At 34.6% G+C, this 21821-nt stretch overlaps 1 protein-coding gene across 3 annotated transcripts in view; it reads left to right on the top strand.

The window, feature by feature from the left end:
• PIGK (phosphatidylinositol glycan anchor biosynthesis class K) overlaps positions 1 to 21821 on the top strand; it is a 110758-nt gene that overhangs the window by 39211 nt on the left and 49726 nt on the right. For all 3 annotated transcript variants that reach the window (XR_015726270.1, XM_087866016.1, XM_045801987.2), the window contains exons 7-9: positions 1467 to 1584; positions 2891 to 3001; positions 8013 to 8185. Coding sequence is in view for 2 of the 3 variants with exons in the window: in XM_087866016.1 (XP_087722142.1) it covers positions 1467 to 1584; positions 2891 to 3001; positions 8013 to 8185 (402 nt within the window). In the remaining variant the exon portion in view is untranslated. The remainder of the gene's footprint in view (positions 1 to 1466; positions 1585 to 2890; positions 3002 to 8012; positions 8186 to 21821) is intronic.

The following is a 21821-nucleotide window of genomic DNA, read 5'->3' as shown; positions in this document are numbered from 1 at the left end:
AAATTAATTGTAAAATTGAATTATGTGCATAAGCAGAATGAATGGTAGTATCGAAGGGAAGCTTTTGCTAAGTACTGGTTTTTTCTTATTCGTGGTTTACATTTATTGCATGTATACTAGGTGCTAGGCACTGTTTTATATATGCTGTGTCATTTAATTTCAGTAACAACCCCATGAGGTAGATACTATTATTATTCCTATTTTCACACATGAGTAAATTGAGGCATAAATAGGTTAACTTGCCAGACTGCACAACTAGTAAGTCCCTCACTAGGACTCATTCCTAAGTGCTCCAGTCGTTTTACTGTACTGCCCCTCGTAACCTTAGATGTTTCCGATCCTCAGAGGCCTCCACAGACTTTTGTCTCAGAATGAATATGTCGTATGAATTGTTCCTTTTATCACCTGCTTAGATATTATGGCGCAAGATTGCTTGCTTTCTTTTCTAGGTGCAATGTTAGTTGTTTACCTTGTACAGGTGTCTGAGAGAAACCTTTGAAAAACATATCTGCTCCCTACTTTCACCAGCTAGGCAGCTCATTCTAAAATACAGAGCTGATTATGTTATTTTCACTTTAAAAAACAAGCCCTGCTTGACTTCCTCAGACTTAAAGGATAAGATCCATACTTCATGTGGGATACTACATAGATTGACCCTACTACCCTACCTTTTTGAAATTGATTTCCTCCATTTCCCCAAATTTAATGTAAATCCTAACTACATAGTACTAGTCCCCTTTTCTGAAACAATTATACTTTTTCAAACTTAGGTGGCTTAGTAGAGCCTTTTTCCTCTCCTGGAATATGCTCTTCCTTTCTTTTTTAGTTAAAATAACTCACCCTTCATTGCCCAGGCCAGACATCACCTTTCTCTGACCTGCCTTTCTTTACAGCCCCCTCTCTTCCTTTCTCAGTGCTCTTAGAGCACTTTGACTTTGTTACACTCTAACCTCTATGAAGACAGGGACTGCTGTATCTCCAGCTGAGGGTCAGGCATGCTATAGGCTCTAATAACTATTTGTAACTCTTAGCACATTCCATTTGGTTAAATGTTTATGTGTTTCTCTTCCAGTTAGATTTTAAGCTTTTTGAGTATGGTGACTAAGTCATATATGTTTTTTCCTGAATCTGGCTCATTTTCTAGGATAGCCTGGGTCCCAAATAAGTGTTTTTTGAATTGAAGGTTGATTTGGATTCTGATTCATGTGGCCAAGATAAGGGAGGGCAAAAGAGTTGGAACAGCCATTTTGTGGTACAGCCTGTTGAGGTAGTATCCTTGGACAAGATTATAGCTTTAATATTTCTAATATCAAATTTGTATTGGGAATTCTGAAAACTCCCAAATTTTTAACTAACGAAATGACTAAGATATGACTTCAACATGTTATGCAAGTATTGTAAAAATATTAGTTAATGTTTGATAAACAGCATGATTCATGTTAAAGATATTACCACTTTTCTTTCAGCTACAACGAGTTACTGTTTATTATTGATACTTGTCAAGGAGCATCCATGTATGAACGATTCTACTCTCCTAACATAATGGCTTTAGCTAGTAGCCAAGTGGGAGAAGATTCACTCTCGGTAGGTGCATATTGCCCTATTCCCCATTTGTAAACTGCATTGTCTTTGGAATATGTAGCTATTTTGGAAATCACTTATATGCTTTATGAATATATCTTTTTTTTTATTCTTAGACTTTTTAATGCCTTAGAAGGAAATTTTGATTGCATTTAAAACATTTTCTTATAATGACGTTATTAGACATATACTTCTTTTTTCTGCTTTGCTTTTTAAAAAAATTTTATTGAAGGGGCGCCTGGATTGTTCAGGTGGTTAAACATCTGCCTTCAGCTCAGGTCATGATCCCAGGGTCATGGGATCAAGGCCCACATTGGGCTCCCCACTCAGCAGGAAGCCTGCTTCTCCCTCTCCCTCTGCCTGCTGCTCCCCCTGCTTGTGCTTTCTCTCTCTGTCAAATAAATAAATAAAATCTTTAAAAAAATTTTATTGAAGTATAATTGACTACAATCTTGTGTTAGTTTTAGATGTACAACATAATGATTCAATATTTGTATATATTGCAAAATGATCACCACAATATATCTAGCTAACATGTATCACTAGACCAAAAAAAAAGTCACCATACGTAGTTACAGAATTTTTCTTTCTTGTGATGAGAACTTTTAAGATGTAGTTTCTTAGTAACTTTTAAACATGCAATACAGTATTATTAACTATAGTTGCCATGCTGTACATTATATCCCATGTCTTATTTATTTTATAACTGAAGTTTGTCCCTTTGGCTTCCTTCACCCATTTGGTCTACCCTCCACCTCTCATTTCTGGCAACCACCAACTTGTTCTCTGTGTCTATAAGATTGGTTTTTTGTTCTTGTCTTTGTTTTTAGATTACACATATGGGTGAGATCATATGGTATTTGTCTTTCTCTGACTTATTTCATTTAGTATAATGCCCTCAAGATCCATCCATGTTCCCACAAATGGCAAGATTTCTTTTTCTTCTTTTCTTTTTTCTTTTCTCTTTTCTCTTTTGTTTTCTTTTGCCTCTTTCTTTCTTTCTTTCTTTCTTTCTTTCTTTCTTTCTTTCTTTCTTTCTTTCTCTTTCTTTCTTTCTTTCTTTCTTTCTTTCTTTCTTTCTTTCTTTCTTTCTTTCTTTCTTTCTTTTCCTTCCTTCCTTCCTTCCTTCCTTCCTTCCTTCCTTCCTTCCTTTTCTTTTTCTTTCTTTCCTTCCTTCCTTTCTTTTTCCTTCCTTCCTTCCTTCCTTCCTTCCTTCCTTCCTTCCTTCCTTCCTTCCTTCCTTCCTTCCTTCCTTCCTTCTTTCTATGGTTGAATAATATGCCATTGTATATGCTTTGTTTTTTCATAGCATCAACCCGATCCTGCAATTGGAGTCCACCTTATGGATAGATACACATTTTATGTCTTGGAATTTTTGGAAGAAATTAATCCAGCTAGCCAAACCAATATGAATGACCTTGTAAGTATTTGCTTGATTTGATTATAGCACATAGGTATGCTTAATGTGATCAGTGAAGTCCTTTACTCCCTGTACTGCCAGGGTACTGTTTCTTATGTTGAATGGTAGCCTTTCAAACTGTTTTGAATCTCCCTTTACAGTAATCTCTTTCTCTTTACTACAGGAGGCCTCAAGTTTAGCTCAGTTAACTTGTTACTTTCATTCATTTGCTCATGCTCTTTTCTCTACCAGAAGTGTACTTTTTTAAGATTTACCTAGTGAAATTCTACCTAGTCTTTGGGTGTCAAATCAGATCCTACCACCTCCAGGAATAGCCCCATAGTTCTTCCCTGTTGGAATTTAAGTAAGATAAAGTTTCTCAGAGCTTTATTTCTCTCTTCTACCATTTATCATATTCTGCCTTTTTTTGAACTTACTGAGTATGAATAATAGGATATTCTTGGAGGAAAAGAACTTTCTCTTACCTATTTTTGTCCACCCTTCAACTTCTAGTACAGTGTTTGTTTTTTTAAGATTTTATTTATTTATTTGAGAGAAAGAGTGAGCGAGAGAGAGAACACAAGCAGGAGAAGCAGCAGAGAGCCACCCAGGTGCCCTAGTACAGTGTTTTGATACAGCTTCTTGAATTTAGTTCAGTCTTTTTCCTGACTTTTCTGTGCTTAATATATCGTTAAATAAGTCTACTTTGGAGTTGCTATTAAAAGTAGGCATAATACAGTTAGAATGGCAAAAATAGACAAGGCAAGAAACAATAATTGTTGGAGAGGATGTGGAGAAAGGGGATCCCTCCTACATTGTTGGTGGGAATGCAAGTTGGTACAGCCACTCTGGAAAACAGTGTGGAGGTCCCTTAAAAAGTTAAAAATTGAGCTACCCTGTGACCCAGCCATTGCACTACTGGGTGTTTACCCCAAAGATACAGACGTAGTGAAGAGAAGGGCCATATGCACCCCAATGTTCATAGCAGCAATGTCCACAATAGCTAAATTGTGGAAGGAGCCGAGATGCCCTTCAACAGATGACTGGATTAAGAAGTTGTGGTCCATATATACAATGGAATATTACTCAGCTATCAGAAAGAACGAATTCTCAACATTTGCTGCAACATGGATGGCACTGGAGGAGATAATGCTAAGTGAAATAAGTCAAGCAGAGAAAGACAACTATCATATGATTTCTCTCATCTATGGAACATAAGAACTAGGATGATCAGTAGGGGAAGAAAGGGATAAAGAAAGGGGGGGTAATCAGAAGGGGGAATGAAACATGAGAGACTATGGACTATGAGAAACAAACTGAGGGCCTCAGAGGGGAGGGGGGTGGGGGAATGGGATAGACCGGTGATGGGTAGTAAGGAGGGCACGTATTGCATGGTGCACTGGGCGTTATACGCAACTAATGAATCATCGAGCCTTACATCGGAAACCGGGGATGTACTGTATGGTGACTAACATAATATAATAAAAAATCATTAAAAAAAAAAAAGTAGGCATAATAAAAAAAAGCTTGAAACAGCAATTCTGATTGCAAAATTACTGTGCATCAATGACTTTCACTCTTTTTTTCATTGATTTACACCCTGTTCTTTCATTTGTAAGCATTTTTTGAGTTTTGGCTAAGTGCCAGCCACTGGCAGACACTGTCTGCCTTTATGGAGCTTCAGAGTGAAAGGGAGGCCAAGTAGACCAGGCTTGGGACTCTTGCACATCAGCCAAGCAGCTTTGCATTGATCTCTTTTATCACATAGAAAAGTTTTAGGTGACCTTTTTTTTTAAAATTAAAGATGTTCTGCAAAATTCTAAAAACTACTGTTATGAGCTATCATATTTGATAACATAGAACTACTTGCTACATTTTGAAGATTATATATTTTGATGCTTGTTAAATCTTAATGTTAACTTGTTATAATGCTACTTTATAAGAAAACTATAGTCACCTAAATTCCAGTTACTTTATTTTTTAAGTGTATTCCCATTTTAAATTATATATTGTATATTTTATTTAATACATGACACACTGTCTCAAAAGTTTACAAAATATGCACTTCACACTTCAAACGTCTAATGGATTTTTTAAAAAAATAACTTCTTCCTTTGAAATCATATAGGAAAGGCTGAAGAAACTTTTGTTTTTTTCCCACAATTGCTGTATAGTTTTTAATAAACATTCCTCACTAATATCTTGTTCCCTACTTCTGTTTTTTTAATTTGAATGATGATTATTTTAATCTTGTTCGGTGAGAATGATCCATTTCTTTGAAGTTAAATATTCTAGTGATTTGATATCCCTTACGATGTTGTGGAATAATACCTATTCTGCTGGATTATGTGTGTATAGGAAAATTTGTTGGGTATCAGCTTTATTTCAAAGTACAATTTTAGGAGCTTCAGGGGCAGCAAAATTAGAAGACCTGGTTCTTGGCCCCTTAAAAATTTATAGTATCATTGGTAACAGCTGAAAAACACATTTATAGAGTATCACCTATTAAATGAAGTCTTTGGATCCTCCAGGTAATATTTTTTCTTCTGTGAACACATAACTCTTGCTATGTACATTTAAGGTGCTTTTAATATTGCTCTGTAATTGTTTATATTTGTGACATTCCCTCGAGGCTTTGAGGTTCTTAAATAAGAAGTAAAAGGACCATGCTTCATGCATCTTACTATCCACAGAACTTAATTATAGTACCTGGTGTATTTGTGGATTCTCAGTGAATATTTGGAATGAGTGAAAGGATATGACAACCATGCACATTTTATGGTTTCTTTAAATCCAGTGGGTTTGGTGTTAACTTTTTCTTGGAAGAGGTAGATTTTCAGGTTTGGAAGAAGAGAAGAAGTATAGTATACTCTAGGAAAATGGAATACCTGCAGGGGCACACAAGTTGGAATCCTTGTCTTCAATAATGAGCATGTAATCTGGCTAGAGTGTGAAGATTCTGTAAGTGAAGGAGATTATTAAAAATTAATGTTGCTGAGGCTAAGGAAATCAGATTGATAGGATAAAATATTTTTGAAGGAAGGAGTAACTTCATAGAAAGTGGAAGTATGATCAAGTTAGCAACAAAGAAGATAGTACTTTTTATCTTGTTTCCCAAGCTCATTCCCGTGTGCTTTACCTGCTTTCTTCTGCTGGTACCTAAGAAAGCTTACCAGGTTGCTTGCTCATACAGGAATGCCTTCAATATACATAGGACTTAAATCGTGTCTTTGTGTATTTTGTCTTATCTTTTACTCTGTTTCTTCAGCCTTCAATCTGTATTGTCCTTCCTGTTTGGCATGTTACTTTCTTGTAAAGTAAGTTTGGCATTTTACTGTCCCCATCCTTTTTGCCTTCACTGCTTCTTAATTTATATCCTGATCTCTTCTTTGTATTTCCTTTTATTGTTTTCCTGAACCAGGAAGGTATTGTGGTATTAGGCAAATTATTTAATGTTTTTGAGCTTTAGTTTGAATTAGAGATAATAATCTTTATATACCTCAAGGTTATTGGTAATTTAAATCAGAGTATCTACAAATTGCTTTGCACAGTGTTTGGATCACTATGTTTCATAAATTCCAGCTGCTCTGCCCTTCCCCACCCATCTCCCATCACATTGGTGATTCCCTATGCATATGGTCTTGTCTCCATAGGTGGGCAAGTGCTGTGGCCTCTAGGCCCTTACTAGCAGGACTGTCTTGGTTTTCTTCATATATCCTGTGCTTCTGCCAAACTAGGTTATTTGCCTTACACATCTTTGCAGCTGCTCCTTTATTAAGAATGTTATTTCCCATCTGTAGTCTCCCTTTTCCTTCAGAAAGTAGCTTAAATCCCACTCCTTCTTTTTTCTTATCCTCAGACTATGAAAAGTTTATCCTTTTCTGAAGTAGAACCTGTCACCTTTGTTTCTACCTTGTTATGTTTATTCATCTCTGACTTGACTTAAAGCCTTGAGGATAGGACCATGTTCTATCAACTTTTGTATCCTCTGTGGAAGATAACAGTATAAAATATATGTAGTAAGTATTTTTTCTGCTTTGCCGAGTGAATGAGTAATGTCTATCCTTGGTAGTTCACCAAGGATTCCAAGGATGTGGAATATTGGGGATATGATTAACATAGAAATTATCATGAGATCTGTGTGAGATGAAGTCATGGTTTTCAGGCTGTGTTCTTTGAGCACTAGAGGTGTCTCTTGGATTTATTTTTATTATGGCTAAACTAAGGAAGTTACTACTTACTGAGATAATGTAGATGCAGAAGAAAAGCAATTCTTTTCATAGTGTTTCATGTAAGTTCTCGGTAAATTTAAAGTTCAAAATATATTTTGTAGCATATGATTCAAAAAAGTGAATTTTTTTTCCCTCCCTGGTCAGCTTCCTTTTTATCACCTACAGTAATGTCTGTATAGCTTTCTTAGAATGTCAAGTACTATCGTAACAATGAAACTTTAATCTTTAGAATCAGTAGCGTCTTTAGATTGGGAGAGCTTTAAAAATGCACTGTAGGGGCGCCTGGGTGGCACAGCGGTTAAGCGTCTGCCTTCGGCTCAGGGCGTGATCCCGGCGTTATGGGATCGAGCCCCACATCAGGCTCCTCCGCTATGAGCCTGCTTCTTCCTCTCCCACTCCCTCTGCTTGTGTTCCCTCTCTCGCTGGCTGTCTCTATCTCTGTCAAATAAATAAATAAAATCTTTTAAAAAAAAATAAATAAATAAATAAAAAATAAATAAAAATGCACTGTAGTTGGGGTTCCTGGGTGGGACAGTCACTTGAGTGTCTGACTCCTGGTTTTGGCTTAGGTCGTGATCTCAGAGTCATGGGATCAAGCACCATGTTGGGCTCCATGCTTGGCAGGGAGTCTACTTGGGATACTTTCCCTCCGCCCCTTCTCCTACTCTCTTTCTCTCTCTCTCATAGGTAAATGAATCATTAAAAAAAAATACACTACAGTCTACGATACTGTGTTATTGATTTGATAAAAGTTATATGTGTATGGGTATATTTATTATTGTTATATATATGTTTTTCAGTTTCAGGTATGTCCTAGAAGTCTCTGTGTGTCTACCCCTGGACATCGCACTGATCTTTTTCAGAGGGATCCTAAAAATGTCCTGATAACTGATTTTTTTGGAAGCGTACGGAAAGTGGAAATTACAACAGAGACTATTAGTTTGCAGCCGGATTTAGAAATCATGGAAAGCAGGTATTTATCTTGAATTGTTATTTTATTAGAATATTCTAGTCTCAGAATTGGTAAAGTTTTATGTAACATGATGTTACATAATATTAAGAGATGAGAGTTGATGTTTGTTAATAAAACTACACATTTCTACCCAATCTTCACTTTATGTAGGCCCTACACTTTTCAGGTTTATGGGCAAAAGCTATAAATATTAGGGGAAAGCTACGATCATGATTAGGATTATGTTGTAACTTCAAAATACAATGTTCAGAATAGTGATTTGAGACTTGCTCAAAAGGACTAAGACTTTCCTTGTAACTGGCTGAGAACCATACTTTTCATTAGTGGAGGTATGTATAATGGTTCAGAAGACATTCATGAAAGGGCAGGTATGTGAATGTTTCAAACATTAATACTCTAATGAGTGTGTATGCTTTCACCTATTGCAGTAGAAGGTGTTCCCTGAAGTGACATTGAATAGGGAAGTTGGCAGCTGGGCAGTTAGAGTGAAATAAGGGCCCTAAGAATCTGGCAGATAAACATAAAAAGGAGAAGCGAGTGCCAAAAGTGTATAGGTGCCAAATACATATTTCAGACTACAACACAGTGCTTCCATGTTCAGAATTTCTGTGTGTTCCAGCAGTCTGGTTACTTCTCTGACTGCCATATATTTTGGTTCCTAAAGTCTGGGTGGTTTGTGAGCCTGTGGTATCTCTGGCTTTTCTTTAGTGTTATATTCTCTTAATCTGGAACAATTTATCTGGAGCTATTGTAAATTTGGAGTGACCCTCTCATCAACAGGTGCCACTGTTTCTGCTTTATTTGGGGGCTCTTGGTAATTCATTAGAGAAAGGAAGGGAGGTATATGCCAGATACTCCTCTCTTGGGGAGTAGATGGTATGTGAATGTGCAGTTAGTGTGCATGCATGCATACATGTTGATGTGCGTGTATAGGTGTGTGAGTGAGAGAGCACACAAACAGGAGAGAGAGATTGAGAGAAATTGGTTGATTTGGGGTGTGCAAATTTTAGAAATATTTATAATGTTTCATTTGTTTTTTTCCCCGTAAACATTTTTAAAGGCAAAATACTTTGTTAAGATTAAATAGTGTCTCAGTTAATAGCCACTTTCTTGAAACATATAGGTGATATATTTTACTAGCATTAAACTTTGTTATTTGTGATTATCTAATACTATCTATTGGAAACTCATACTCCTAGGAACTTTTCTGGACTGCTAACTGGCAACATAAATTACTCTCAATTTTGAAAATTTCAAAGACTTGTAATTGAGCTTAGGATGTTTTAGGAATAAATTTAAAAACTAGCACAAAATGCATCTTTTTCAAGGATTTAAAATTGATGTTATTATTAATGATTTCCTATTCAGAATATTCAAAGCCTTGGATATTTTCTTTTCCACTTTCCTATAGCTGTTGGCTTAAAAATATATTTTAAGACATCAGATGATAGTCTACAGCAATATCACTTTTGTTATTTTATTATATTTTATTTTTTAAGATTTTATTTATTTATTTGAGAAAGAGGCAGAGCATGAGCAGGGGGAGGGGACAGAGAGGGAGGGAGAAGCAGACTCCCCACTGAGCTCAATCCCAGGACCCTGAGATCATGACCTGAGCTGAAGGCAGACACTTAACCGACTGAGCCACCCAGGCACCCCTTATTTGTTATTTTAAATACTGAATTTCAGATTACGCTTGTAAAATAGCTAAACCATATCTTAATACTTAGCAACTAAAATTGAAATCTTTTACCAAATTTATTTTGTAATTTTCCCTGAATTTAAGCCTGTGAGATTATAAGATACACCTTCTCTTAACCATCTGAACATTGCATTAATTTACTTTTAAAGGCTAGGACCATCTTTATACTTCTTCTGAACTTATTTTCTATTCTCTCCACTTAGCACAATATTAAATATGCAGTAAGTATACAATAAAAAATGATTTCAATGGAATCTGCTGAGTTTCATTATATATTCTGGAAGAATGGAATTTTGTCTCATGAATTATCTCTGTGTATTAGTTCAAGAGCGAAAATTGTTGGTGCTGAAAATTATCTTAATTTATCTTTAATCGAGGAGAAAATTTTGAGCATCAAAGCCAGACACCAGGCACTGTTGAATTATAGCACCCTCTAGTGTTTATAAATAAGTTTGTGTAGAATATTGTGTACAGATGGTTTCATGATCACTGGTGTATGTTATCCAATTAATTTAGGAGAATTAAGTTTCCAGCATACTTCAGGAATTTTTAAGTGGATGCTACAAATATTATTTCATTGTATGTAGGTAGTATTTATACACAAATAAGAATAACAATTAGATATTTGTTTAGAGAAAATTATATTTGTGAGAGGTCAGATATCACAAAAATATTTTATTAAGAAAATTATGGGTTAGGATGTGTATGTATTTTTTCAGATCTTAGGTTAAAGATATCAATACAGTCACTGTTATTGAAATTGGCCGTTATGCTTTTAAAAATATTACTGTCTACATACTGTACGTGGGATTGATTCATTCAGACTATTCATATTTCATATTTTGCATACAGGAGTATACTAGACTAAACTCAGATATGATGGAGAACCTTAGTACCTAAAATTGACTGATGTTATGATGTGATATTGTTATGCGTCTTCTGAAACAGATATTGAGTAAGGTATAGTGATAAAGTTAGTAACAACACTTTGTTTCTGCATGTGTCTTAGTAGTTGTGTGATTAATTTGTTTGCAAGAACAGATGGCATAAAATAAGAATTGATTGCAGTAAGTTTGGCTTATATAGCTTGATTCTACACTGCTTCATTTGAGTATACATAGGTTGGCTTTTGATATGTATGTAGGCAGCAGCCTGCTCTCCTGAAGGAGTTGGGCTTTTTAGAATCTAGTGATAAGTCCATGTTAGCATTCCTCAGATTACCAGTTTTGTGTCCTTACTCTATGGGGAAAATAGCCTCCGGCTTGTGGATGTCAAAAGATAGACATGTTTTAGTGTTAGAAAATGTAAAAGTCTAAATTCAGTAGGCATTGCTCAAGAAAAAAAAAAGGGAATCCAGGATGTATTAACTGTAAAGATTCAACTTCTATTGTGGTTGGTTAGATGAAAACTTACCTAGTCTGACTTTTGCTTTAGGCTCTAAATTTAGGCACTTGATTCTATTTATGAATGTCTTGTTGCTGTAATTTTATTGTTATACTAGAAGTTCTTTCTCTTCTGAGACAATCTATAGCAATTGAAATTTTTTGAGTCTAGCAGGAAATTTGAGACTGGACTGTTTTCTTACAGATTTCTTACAGACCTCCAACAGAAGGGTGGAATATGGCTTCCTCAAAGTCAGTCTGTATTTTGAACACCAGAGTAGGCCTCTTTCAAGGGCTTGTTAAGGCAAGTCCCCACCTCATGTAGATCAAAGATCAGCTGTTGCTGCCACAGTCATCATATTTTGAGCCCTTTCTATGTGCTTCATGCTTTATATGATACATTAGCCAGGACTCTTAAGTTGTAAATAATGGGATCCAACATAAGCTACATTATTTCCTTAAGGACACTTGTTATACAGATAATTCTGTTTTATGGAACCCAAGGACTGACTCCAGGAAGAGACTGGAAACAAGAACCAGATGTCAGTCAGAAGCAGAGACAGCACTCTCTCCATCTCCTGTTGTTTTAGTCTTTTCTTTCTCTACTGCTCGGGCCATGTAGGGGGTAGAATGTGTACACACCACTGCTCTGGAGATTTATATCTCTTCTGTTGATGATAAAGCCCAGATAGACAATGAATTTGCTCATTCCTGATTCCAAGCTCCCTGGAGGACATGGTGATTAGCCCAGCTTGGGTCAGTTACCCACCTTTGGTCCAGCTGGGCAGTAATGGAATCGTTCATATAACACAAAATCAGGGCTGCTGGGGAGCCCACCCCATGTGTGTAAGGCTCCAAAGGGGAGCCCATCCCATGTGTATAAGACTCCAAAGCCTTGAGAGCTAGGCAGATATCCTAAAGGGTGTTTATATTAATCTCATTTTAATTCACATGATAACTTTATGAGGCAGATAAAATTTCCTCATTTTGCAGATGAATAAACTGAGCCTGAGAAAGGTTAAGAAATCTGCCTTAAGTCACACATCTAACAAATGGTGGAGCCAAGATATGAATCTGGAAATGCCTCATACTTCTAAGAAATATATATTCTTATTTTATTCTTTTATAATTTACCATGAGCTACTTGGCTTGCTTTCCTTTTAAAGGATATAAAATATAAATGGTAGCTCAATGAATTTTCACAAACAGCTACTCATGTAACCACGAGAAAAAGAAATAGAATAATGCTGAAAGCTCCCCAGCCCTTGTGCCCTTCCCAATCTCTGTCCTCTCACTCCTTATCAAATTTAACCAGTATCCTAACTTCTATGGAATTTACTTTCTTGCTTTTCATTTTGTATCACCTAAGCATGTATCCCTAAACATTATGTTTTGATTCTTTTGCTAATATTATGTTTTTGGAATTCATTTAGGTTGTATGCAGTTGTAGTTTGTTCAATTTTTTGAGTTTTTAAAAATTGAGTATAATTTATTTACAGTATAATCACCCTTTTTTAGTATATAGTGCTGAGTTTTGACAAATGTGTACAGCTGGATAATCACCATGTTCATCCATCGCCACAAGAAATTTCCTTATGCCCTTTCTGTCCAGTCCCTTACTCATGTCCCTGGAAACCACTGATCTGTTTCCATTCCCATGTTCCTACCTTTTTCAGAATGTCATATAGATGGCATTATATTCTGTACCCTTTCAAGTCTGGCTTCCTTTATTGGCATTATGGATTTCAGATTCATTCCTGTTTGTCACATGCATCAGTAGTGTGTGTTCCTCTTTAGTGCTCAATGCTCTTAGCCATTCACCAGTTGAAAAACATTTGTTTTTGCCCACCAGTTTTGGGCAATTATAAATACAGCCACTATAAACAATTACATACAAACATAAGTTTTCATTTTACTTGAATGAATACCCGTCAGTAGGTTTCCTGGGTCATACGGTAGCGCATGTTTAACTTTATGAGAAACTTTCAAATTATTTTCTATTAGTCACTGTACCTTTTTGCATTCCCACAAATAGTTATTCAACATTCTTAATTATTCTTGGTATTGTCTTTTTAATTTTAGCTCTTCTAGTAGGTGTGTAGAAATACCATTATGATTTTAATTTGCATGTCCCTGATGACTGAGGATGTTGAGCATCATTTCATGTGCTTATTAGTAATTCACTTTCCATGAAGTGTCTATTCAAGTCCTCTGCTCATTTTTGAGAAAATTGGGTTATTTGCTTTCTTCTTAATTATAAGATTTTTTTATACATTTTGGATACAAGTTCTTTGACAGATATATGTATTGCAAATGTTTTTCTTAGTCTTTGGCTTTCCTTTTCTATCCTTAATATATTTTGAAGAGTAGGAGATTTAATGTTGATGAAATTCATTTTCAATATTTTCTTTTATGCTTTATATCCTTTGTATAAGGATTCTTAATCTAATTCAAGGTCACAAAGACTTTCTTTTATTTTCTTCTAGAAGTTTTATAGTTTTAGCTTTTATGTTTAGGCTATGCTTTAAGTTTTGAGTGTAGTGTTAAGTTGAAGTTCATTTTTTCCATATGTGTATCTAGTTATTACAGCACCGCGTATTGAAAAGATTGAATTACTTATTGGATTATATTGGCACCTTTGTAAAATTCACCTGACCACCATATATGTGAGTCTGTTTCTAGGCTCTATTCTGTTGTATTGAACCACGTATCTTTACACCAGCATTATACTATATTGATTATTTTAGCTTTATACTAAGTTTTAACATCAGTTTATATACACCATACAAACCAGTTTTTCAATGTTCTTTTGACTATTCTAGATCCTTTGTGTTTCCATGTAAATTTTAGAACCAGCTGGTCAATTTCTTTTCTTTTTGGGCAGGGATGGGGGGTGGGAGGGGGTATGGGGGAGGAACAGAAGGAGAGGGAGAGAGAGAATCTTAAGCAGGCCATGCCCAGCACAGATCCCAGTGCAGGTCTCAGTCTCACAACCCTGAGATCATGACCTGAGCCAAAATCAAGAGTTGGGTGTTTGACCTACTGAGCCACCCAGGCACCCACACCAGTTTGTCAGTTTCTTAAAAAAAAAACAAAAACAAAAACCTGCTGAGATTTTGTTTGGGACTGGATTGACTCTATATTAATTTGATGAGTATGGTTATCTTAACAATATTGAATCCTCTGATCCATAAACATACCTCTACATTTATTTAGAGTTCCTATAATTTCTCTGTATTGTTTAACAGTTTTCTGTGTGGATGTTTTCTGAACTTTTCATTAAATTTATTCCTAGTTATCTTTGTTTTTGATGCTGTTTAAGTGATATTTTAAAGTGATATTTTTATTTTTCATTTGTTGCTCAACTATAAAAGTACAATTTTTATATTTTAAAAATTATTTATTTATTTATTTTTGAGAGAAAGAGAGAGCACAAATGGGGGAGGGAGCAAAGGGAGAAGCCGACTGCCCGCTGAGCAGTGAGCCTGATGCGGGACTCAATCCCAGGACCCTGGGATCATCACCTGAGCCAAAGGTGGATGCTTAACCAACTGAGCCACCAGGTGCCCTAATTATTTTTTATATTAACTATATTCTGGGATCTCACTGAATTTGGGTGTTTATCAAATCAAACCCAGTCAAAATGCCAGCAGGCTTTTTTATAGAGATTGACAGAATGATTCCAAAATTTATATGGAATGTAAAGAACCTATTTTAGTGTTTCTTATATTACATGAATTCTAGTCTCTATTTATAGTGTTTACTAGGAAATCAAATCAAAATTTAAATATACATATTTAGTAGAGTCATCTGTTTTAGAGCTGGGCAAAATAGACTGAGGAATATGAACTTTTGTGACCAAATAATTCACTGAATAATGCTCATAGAAATTATAAAATGATTATGAAACTATATGAACCAGAGATTCATCAGAATGGTTCAAGCAGTAGTTGACAGAATTTCTCCCCACTATTCTACATACTAGTATATTTTTTCAAAGTGATTAACTTAGTCATTTATATGATTCTATATTATCTTAAGCATTTTATTTGCCCATTTATTTTATATTGTTTTTTTTATAATTGTTAGTCACTACAGTCATTCAAGAACTCATTAAAATTTGAGAACATAAGTTAGATGTGATTATTTGATTTATAAAAACAAAACTGACAATTAACCTTGTCAGTTTGTATACATTAAAGTTTTTATTGTTATAGTTTCAAATAATGTGTTGATCATTTCATGGACAGACTTTTTAAAGCAATTTATTTCACTACCTACAATTAAACAAAAATATCCATTGAGATGGTTTATGACTTTTTTATGAGTTTTTCATGACTGAAATCAGTGTATGTGAATGATATATAGCAGAATATAGTATTATATCCCTTTGTATCAATAAAACTTCTCTGAATAGAAATTAATAAATACTATGTTTCTTAGGGATATTAATTTCCAACTAATGTTTATTAATGTTTAAAACTGATCAAAGCAAAGTTAATTTTAATTTAAACACTAAACATATAGGACCTAAAAAATGTAAATTGAAAAAAATCTAAAAATGATATGATATTATTTATGAAATAGAACATTACGGGTGCCAGGGTGCCTCAGTCAGTTAAATGTCTGCCTTTGGCTCGGGTCATGATCCCAAGGTCCTGGGATTGAGCCCCACATCAGGCTCCCTGCTCAGTGGGGAGCCTGCTTCTCCCTCTCCGCTGTACTCGTGTTCTCGCTTACTCTGCTCTCTCTGTCTCTCTCTCACATAAATAATCTAAAAGATAAAAATAAAATAAAGTAGAACATTAGAACTTAATCTGTTGGGCTGTTTATGGAATAAGATTCTGAATTACATGGGGAAGTAGATTGTGGGATCTTTAAGGTTTAACTCTTTGAGTCTATGTTCTGTGACTCTCTTGCCCTCCTTACGAATTGTAATATTGTTGCTCTATTCCACTAAATTAAGCTTTAGTGTCTTAAATGAGTTAAATCAACTTAATGTCTATTATTTGAATAGAGGATATTATAGCGTAATAACCAAATTCCAGTCAATTCATTGGAATCAGTCAGCTCCTGAATTAAGAATATTTGTCCTTTACTAGCTGTGTACTGTGGACAAACCACATGACTTCTTTGATTCTCAGTTTCCTTATCTGTTAATGGGATTAATAACTCCACTTTATAAGACTATTAAGAGAGTTAATTTTTATTTCCCTTACAAAGGTCTTAGTTCTGTGCTCAAATATAATAAAGCGCTTAATAAGTGTTCAACATTCGTGAGAGAACATATCACATATACTGATAAGAATTATTGCTAGGATTCTAATTTTAATGTATTTTTGGCTATTTGCAAAAATTATCTATTCTACTTTTATTAATCTAGTACTAGAAAGTCCTTATTTTATATCTGGAGGTTTCTTATTTGGAGTACTACAAAGAATTGGAAAATTGTGTTTAACCAGAAGATGGCAGTAGAATTACATGTTTGTACATATGGAACAGCCCCCCCCCCCCTTTTTTTTAATGCTCAAGATTGAGGTAGTTTGTATCTTCAAGTAAATTATGATATTTGTTTCTTCATACCAGTGACAGGAGAAAAAGACTCTTGATATTGAATTTTCACATTAAAGGATGATAAAAATTTTCTCTATATGTAAGTTGTTTTGCTTTAGTAAACTATAATAATACAGAATTTTAAAAAATAGGTAAATACAACATCTTTTTGAATTGCTACTCTTCTGGCATAGTTTTAGCATATTATTAAATACTTTATCAGGAAATTGAAGGGTCATAAAAAATGTTAAGGTGTGTTTGAAGATCATTTATGATTAATTAGTAATAGGGCTAGAGCAGTTTTCATTTATAATATATCAGCGAAGAAAACTGGATTCAATATTTTAAAAATTGATTTATATATAACACTTTAAGGTTGTAGCTATTAGGCAAAGCAGGAGGCAGAAGACATTTATATTAATAATACAAATCTGTAATCCCCATTTCAGAAATTGCCATTTTTATTGAAATCATGGTATGCCTTGTTACCTGGTCTTCAAGTATTCTACAGGTGAGGTATTGCCAATTGTACATTCTAGTGCTAGAAGGAACCTTTAAGGCAATCTGATTTAGTGGAAAAAGTATGGAGGTGAATGGACTTGAATTCAAATTCTGGTTTAGTTCTCTACTTTTGTCTTCAGACACATTATTTAATCTCTCTGGAACTCAGGTATTTTATCTCTAAAGGGTGATCTACTCTCTCCCTCCAGAGTTATTGTAAGGATTGGTGATAATGTATATAAAAATGAGCATACTTTGTCAATGCCTTTTTTAAGAGCAGAGCATGTAAAACTCACGGCAACCATACTGATGTCTCTCCTCCAATGCAAAAGATAGAGTAGGAATGTTACCATCTTTATTTGGTGTACTATATAGCACTTTTTGTAGCTTGGTTTACATTTTTATCAGCCATGCTACATATTGCTCATTGATGAGAATTATTGTTAGCTTGGCCTTCCCGTATTTTTGTAATTGATTTTTTTAAAAAATTTTATTTATTTATTTGACACAGAGAGAGAGAGAGAGAGAGCATAAGCAAGGGGAGCAGCAGGCAGAGGGAGAGGGAGAAGCAGGTTCCCTACTGAGCAAGGAGCCTGATGCTGGGCTCAATCCCAGGACCCTGGAATCATGACCTGAGCCCAAGGCAGACGCTTAACCGACTGAGCCACCCAGGCACCCCTGTAATTGATTTTTTAAAAAAAATTCTATTTCAGGACTTTATGCTTATTTCATTGTGTTCTTATCTTACCAATAATTATCTTATAAATATTAGCTCATTGTTGTAGCCTGTCAGTCTTTTAGAAACTCATTCTGATATGATAATATTAGTGTTAAACTATACAGATTTTACTGTGGGGGGAAAATAAATCTGGTAAGGAACCAGAGCCATGAGTTCTTTGCCAGTAATATCTTTCATGACTGATACCAATTTTGGGGTGTGGCTGTTAAATTTATTAGAATATTATGATTTTCTCAAGGGTAATTAATTGATAGAGATTTCTTAATAAGTTTTTAAAATAAAGCCAAACTGTACCTAAAAGCTGCAAGAAAAGTCATTTATGTTTTTACTAAATTGATAATAATAAATATTATTTAAAGTATATTTTTCTTTTTAATTTTTTTTTAGAGGGGGTGGATACAGGGAAAGGGGCATAGAGAGTCTTAAGCAGGCTCCATGCCCAGTGTGGAGCCTGATGTGGGGGTCGATCTCACAACCCTGAGATCATGATCTGACCTGAGCTGAAATCAAGAATCGGACACTTGACCAACTGAGCCACCCAGGCGCCCCTAAAGTGTATATATATACTTTATATACATATATACATATATATGTGTATATATATGTATTTTCTATATATGTAATAGATAAATTCCTACAAGGTAGGTAATTGAAAATGCTTATTTCAAATTTAATTTTCTCATAAAAATAAAGAAAAAACAGGAAATGGAAAACATTTGATTTTGGCTGTGTCTTGGTAGTATAAATAGTAATTAAATATTTATGTGAGAAAGGAAACATATTATGTTTCTTCATGGAACAAACATTAATAATTTTCATTTGAGCTGCAGACAACAATCTATCTCAACATTGACTAGTTCTGGTATTGCTTATTCTTTGTTTGAGATTCAGGTATATCAACTTCTTGTCATTTTCAATATTCCAGACTTTGTGTCCTTTCTTTAATTCTATGAAATTGTCACATATTATTCTGAAAGTACTTATGCTAAGGAAAGCACGCATATTGTTATGAAATTTTATCGGTAAGATTGATCAACCTCATTTTAACTTCGAAATTAAGTCTTTCTTTGTTCTTCATCTCATGGAATCAGCTTCTAATGTTAATTGATGTTTTCTAGTATGATTTCTCAAAAGTGAAGAACAAATGAAAATTAATGGAATAGAGTTCAAAGGGTATGATTTCACAATATGTGAATTTGTCACATGATACTAAGTGTGGATGCTGGCCGAGAATTACTTTGCTTCACACTGAGTAGTAGTGGACCTAGTTTGATGGTTATGAACAACATTGCCAGTCAGAGATTCAGATACTTGGTAAGCAGTTTAAACTGGGTTGTATTAAAATTAGTATATCTAATTTTTTAAATGTTTATTCTTAAACCAAATATATGCATATTACGCATATGTATGTTGAGAGGTGGAGTAAGAACATGGTATTTTACATTTCTGTTAGGTGATTTAAGGACTGCATGCTGTAGGACAATTTTTTGCACTTTTCCTATAAGGTACTGAGACAGGTAATAATAAGCTCTATGGTGAGATATAAATTATGAGTATTAACAATCTGTGGCCTAGAAATACTTCTGTCAGTTTCTGTTGCTTGCAGTACAAGGAGTTGTAACTGTTCTAATTGCTTTGCATAAACATGATGTAGACATTTAAATCTTGTATCAAATGATAGGGAGAGCTCTAACTTTTGCTTTAAAAAATAACTGATGGTCATAGTGATTTCTTTTTAGTATGCTAAAATACTATAATATGTCTTCTAAGTCATAGAAAATGATTAAAATATATCTTGTATCACTTCAGTGTTACGGGTAGTTTTTTTTTCTTTCTAATTTGTTGAAAATTAGGCATAATAAAACCTTGAATATCTAGAAATTAGGTAACTTCTAGTAATAAAGAGTACATGAAAGTTGCCAGAGTTGGCTTTGAATATGAGAAATCCCATTTTTACCTTAGATGTAAAAACGCAGCTTGACTTTAATGGCCTTTGGCATTCATAGTTGGAAATTTCATCAGAAGGAAACATTTCTCAATAAAAGAATACCCTGTAATATTCAGAATTAGATACATTTCACTTTCCCCAGCATATGAAATGAATATAAATGAGTTAGAGAGGTGGTTTGAAGTTAATAATAAAGAACAATCAATTGACTTCAGTTTCAGAATTGTTGCTGACTGCATTTTTCTGAGAAAACTCTGATGTTATAAAATACTGAGATGCTCGGTAAATTACAAAAAAAAAAAGCACACTTTTAAATACATAGCTGAGCTACAAAGAAAGTAGTTGCATGGAAACAACACAGTTTGATGGATGGCGTTTCTGGCTTTTTCCAGGTTGAACTAGAACTGGTGGCATCCCTTTATTCAGTGGAAGTGCTGCACAGGTTCAGTTTTGTATATAATGTTTCTAGGTAGTTGCAGTTGGTGTTCCAAACATGCCACTTCCCTAGGCATTTGGCAACAAGCTCAGATTCTTTGTCTCCCTTTTCTAGGCCTACTTAGACTTACTATAAAAAGTATCAGTGAGTTGGGTCCCTCTCCTAAAGCCAACCCAAAATGTGTCCAGGTACACCTTAATCCATACATGCCTTTAAAAGAACCATGCTTTCTCTTGCTGTAGGCCCTTTTATATCTGAGGCAAAGTGTGTATAAGAGCCCATTGCTGAATACTGGCTCCCAGTAGGCAGCTCCACTTTCCTTAGTGATAGGAAAATCTGTTGGAGGAATACATATAAGGAGCTAAAATCCAAGGGGTTAGTAAATGTGGAAGGCGAGGCTCCCCTAAATGGTAATTCCTGATATAGAAGAGTTTTGAGTTAGAATGTCTTTCTGTGAGAGTCAAAAAGCAGTGGGTCCATTTGTGGGTAGTTAGGCTCAAGAAAATAACTCTACTTAAAATTGATTACCCAGCTAAACTATGGTTAAAGAATGAACAAAGAATAAGAACATTTTCAAACATACAAAAGCTGAGAGTATTTTTAATCAATGCACCTTACTTAAACAACATCTAAAGCAGGTGTACTTCTCGAAGAAGGCAAAGGAGCTGGGAAAGTCTGAGTGGAAGGAAGAATGCTGAGCTTATTAATTAGTAAAAATGGTAGGAAATTTAACAAAAGTTGAGTATGTTTTATCATGATGATAATGATAATTGGGGAAGTAAGATAAATTGAAGCGCTAATGTATTTAATAACAATAATGCATAAGAAGGAGAGGGTTAATATTGTTAATTTAAAAACAATAATACATAAGAAGTGATGAGTTTTAAAGTATTCTGAGGTTTTTTTGAGGGGGAGAAGAGTAGTAAGTTTTAATAGCTTTAGACAGTAAGGTATGTATGCATTTTACTTTGAGAGTGACCACCAAATCGATAGAAAGAGAGGAAATAAGATAGAGTACAGGAGAAAAAATGGAATTAAAAAAATCAAATAGGCTGCAAAGAAGTGAAGGTGAAACAAGCAAAGACCGGAAAAATAGAAATTATGAAGTAAGAAGACAAATAATCATAATTATGTTGCTTATAACAATACATTTAAGTTAATTTTAATTAAAAGAGATCTTCATATTAGATTAAAAAAATCTTACTACAGACAGAAAACCTAATGACCTTAAATAGCTGAAAATAAAAGGATTATCAGGCAACTGCTAATCAAAAAAACTTATATGGCTATATAAATATCGGACAAATAGGTAAGGAAAAGGCATTAGCAAACATAAAGAGGGTAACTGATGGTTAAACGTCTAACTCATTAGGAA

The sequence above is a fragment of the Ursus americanus genome, chromosome 12 (assembly GCF_024610735.1).
Source record: "Ursus americanus isolate L20-20 chromosome 12, mUrsAme1.1.p, whole genome shotgun sequence".
Taxonomy (NCBI): domain Eukaryota; kingdom Metazoa; phylum Chordata; class Mammalia; order Carnivora; family Ursidae; genus Ursus; species Ursus americanus.
This window is presented reverse-complemented; position numbering and strand designations above follow the sequence as displayed.